The sequence below is a fragment of the Ovis canadensis genome, chromosome 11 (assembly GCF_042477335.2).
Source record: "Ovis canadensis isolate MfBH-ARS-UI-01 breed Bighorn chromosome 11, ARS-UI_OviCan_v2, whole genome shotgun sequence".
Classification (NCBI taxonomy): domain Eukaryota; kingdom Metazoa; phylum Chordata; class Mammalia; order Artiodactyla; family Bovidae; genus Ovis; species Ovis canadensis.
Window position 1 is genome coordinate 52724411 of NC_091255.1, and position 3763 is coordinate 52728173.

At 59.4% G+C, this 3763-nt stretch overlaps 1 protein-coding gene across 1 annotated transcript; it reads left to right on the forward strand.

Annotated features, from left to right (window-relative positions):
• Positions 1 to 268: 268 nt before the first annotated feature.
• On the forward strand, positions 269 to 2915 carry FZD2 (frizzled class receptor 2). Its single transcript, XM_069543614.1, has one exon. The coding sequence runs from the start codon at positions 1088 to 1090 to the stop codon at positions 2783 to 2785; it is 1698 nt and encodes a 565-aa protein (XP_069399715.1). The 5' UTR covers positions 269 to 1087; the 3' UTR covers positions 2786 to 2915.
• The last annotated feature ends 848 nt before the right edge of the window (positions 2916 to 3763 follow it).

The window sequence follows — 3763 nt, forward strand, 5'->3', positions numbered from 1 at the left end:
ACTTTCATGCATTGGAGAAGGAAATGGCAACCCACTCCAGTGCTCTTGCCTGGAGAATCCCGGGGACGGGGGACAGAGTCGCACAGAGTCGAACACGACTGAAGTGACTTAACAGCAGCAGTAGTAGAGGAAGGAGCGAGGCAAACCCCTAGAAGTCTACATATAGAGTGACGTGAAACTTGTCTGGATGCCATGAGAATGGGCTGAGAGAAGCGTCTTTATAAACTGTTGGCTAATTTTTAAAAAATCTCTCCCTTAAACAATTTTTTTTTCAAATTTGAGATTTTTTACTTGTTCTGAAAAATTGGACTGAAATAAGAGAGGTTCGAGGAGCAGGCGCGGAGGCACGAATTTAAAGAGGCTAGAGCTCCGTGGCCCCGGGAAGAGTAATCCAGGGCTGAGTGACGCGGACCTCCGCAGTTCTGAGGAACGTGTGTCTCCGAATCTTGCCGCCGAGACTATAGAGAAATCCCGTGTTGAGCAAAAAGCCCTTAATATAATAATAGCTTGTCTCTTTAAAAAGCAAAAGGAGGGGGGAAAGTTTTGTTGGCATCTGGTTTCTGATCTCATTATGTTGTGGTTGACCAATCCAGCCCTCGGGGCTGGTCCTCGGGTTTAAATCTCATTGGCCGAGAGAACATTTTGGGATGGTGCTTAGAGCTCGACGGGGCGGTTTCAAGGATCCCTTTTTTGGGGGGCTGAGGAGAGGGCGGGGCCGCCGGCGGGGGCCCCCTTGAAACCGACTAATTGGGATCGGAGAGGCCGAGGTGAGGGCTGGAGAAAGGCACAAAGGAGTCGCTGGGCGGAGAAGGGAGGGGAGAGGCGAGAGGAGGAGGAAGAGGAGAAGAGAGGGCAAGCCGCGCGCTGTGTCTCCGGCGGCTCAGTCCGACCTCGGCGAGCTAGCGGGCAGGCGCGCCGCCCCCCTCCCCCGCCCGGCCTCCCCAACTCGTCAGCCGCGAGCAAAGTTTGCAAGGAGGCACGGGAGGCGGCGGCCGCGGCGAGGAGGCGGCGGGGAAGGCGCGCGGTCTCCGGGCTGGGGGCGGGGGCGGGGGGGCGCCCGGGAGCCGAGTGGGGGGCGGCGGCCAGCATGCGGCCCCGCAGCGCCCTGCCCCGCCTGTTGCTGCCGCTGCTGCTACTGCCCGCCGCCGGGCCGGCCCAATTCCACGGAGAGAAGGGCATATCCATCCCGGACCACGGCTTCTGCCAGCCCATCTCCATCCCGCTGTGCACGGACATCGCCTACAACCAGACCATCATGCCCAACCTTCTGGGCCACACGAACCAAGAGGACGCCGGACTGGAGGTGCACCAGTTCTACCCGTTGGTAAAGGTGCAGTGCTCGCCCGAACTGCGCTTCTTCCTGTGCTCGATGTACGCGCCCGTGTGCACCGTGCTGGAGCAGGCCATCCCGCCGTGCCGCTCCATTTGCGAGCGCGCGCGCCAGGGCTGCGAGGCGCTCATGAACAAGTTCGGTTTCCAGTGGCCGGAGCGCCTGCGCTGCGAGCACTTCCCTCGCCACGGCGCGGAGCAGATCTGCGTGGGCCAGAACCACTCGGAGGACGGCGCCCCAGCGCTTCTCACCACCGCGCCGCCGCCGGGCCTGCAGCCGGGTGCGGGGGGCACCCCGGGCGGCCCGGGTGGCGGCGGCTTGCCCCCGCGGTATGCCACGCTGGAGCACCCGTTCCACTGTCCGCGCGTCCTCAAGGTGCCGTCCTATCTCAGCTACAAGTTCCTGGGCGAGCGCGACTGCGCGGCTCCCTGCGAGCCGGCGCGGCCGGATGGCTCCATGTTCTTCTCACAGGAGGAGACGCGCTTTGCGCGCCTCTGGATCCTCACCTGGTCCGTGCTGTGCTGCGCCTCCACCTTCTTCACCGTCACCACGTACCTGGTGGACATGCAGCGCTTCCGCTACCCCGAGCGGCCCATCATCTTTCTGTCCGGGTGCTACACCATGGTGTCGGTGGCCTACATTGCGGGCTTCGTGCTCCAGGAGCGCGTGGTGTGTAACGAGCGCTTCTCCGAGGACGGCTACCGCACGGTGGTGCAGGGCACCAAGAAGGAGGGCTGCACCATTCTCTTCATGATGCTCTACTTCTTCAGCATGGCCAGCTCCATCTGGTGGGTCATCTTGTCGCTCACCTGGTTCCTGGCGGCCGGCATGAAGTGGGGCCACGAGGCCATCGAGGCCAACTCGCAGTACTTTCACCTGGCCGCGTGGGCCGTGCCCGCCGTCAAGACCATCACTATCCTGGCTATGGGCCAGATTGACGGCGACCTGCTGAGCGGCGTGTGCTTCGTGGGCCTCAATAGCCTGGACCCGTTGCGGGGCTTCGTGCTGGCGCCGCTCTTCGTGTACCTGTTCATAGGCACGTCCTTCCTCCTGGCCGGCTTCGTGTCCCTCTTCCGCATCCGTACCATCATGAAGCACGACGGTACCAAGACGGAGAAGCTGGAACGGCTGATGGTGCGCATCGGCGTCTTCTCGGTGCTCTACACGGTGCCCGCCACCATCGTCATCGCCTGCTACTTCTACGAGCAGGCCTTCCGAGAGCACTGGGAGCGTTCGTGGGTGAGCCAGCACTGCAAGAGCCTGGCCATCCCGTGCCCGGCGCACTACACGCCACGCATGTCTCCCGACTTCACCGTCTACATGATCAAATACCTCATGACGCTCATCGTGGGCATCACGTCGGGCTTCTGGATCTGGTCCGGCAAGACGCTGCACTCGTGGAGGAAGTTCTATACCCGTCTCACCAACAGCCGGCACGGCGAGACCACCGTGTGAGCCCGGCGCTTGTGCGCCGTGTTCCCGGCCGGGCCCGCACCGCGCGCTCACCGCCCGCGGGGAGGGGGTGGGGCGGGGGCTCCTACAGACTCCGTATTTTATTTTTTTAAATAAAGAACAATCGAAACCATTTCCTTTTTAGGTCGCTTTTTAAAAAAAGAAAACTCTGCCCAACAGCCCCACCAGGTTTGTAATTAAAACTGTAAATAGTCTTTGTAAATTTAATTATATATTTTGTATTTAAAAGAAAAAAAGGGGAGGGGGGAGGGCAAGGGCGCCAGGGCCTGAGGAGTAGGGGGTGGGGGAGCTGAGGGGTTCTCTCCTTTCTTCAGGGCCCTTTCAAACACCATCCCTTTGACAGGGCCGGGCCTGCTGGAAGAGGTGTTGGCTCACAGGACTTGGCACATTCAACTTCTCAAGCCAAATTTGTGAGCTTTCTCACTGACTCCGGGCCTATGGAAGCTGTTGGGTAGTTTTGAACAAGACTTGGATTCGTTTTGTTTCGTTTTGATTTCCCATTCCCCCTTTCTCTCCTCACATGTGCTGTCTCCTTCACTCCGTCTTTGGAAACCTCCCAACGGAGATGAAGACGTGGAGAAAAAAAAAAAAATTCCAACCCGAACCGACGGGTGGGGTGGTGGGGAGAGGACGGAGATCGAGTGAGGAATGGCCAACACACACCCAACCCAGGCCCACCCCACTGCTGGCAGGAAGATCTTTCTCTTCTGACTTTTCTTCTGTTTTTCTTCTTTTCGGCTCACTGCCCTGTGCTCTTGGAGTGGGCAGAAAGTGCTTTGTGGTGTGTGTTTTGAAACAACCCCCCCACTCCCAGCTCACTACATTGAGTACGGATCCTGACTGCCTCCATTTTTAGGGGGAGCATCCTCAAGTTGGCAGATGTAGAGGTCTGGAGATATCCTTGCATCTCTGTCCTTTCCCCTGCTGTCTGCTCCACGCCTGCTCTTCCCCCTCTCCCCA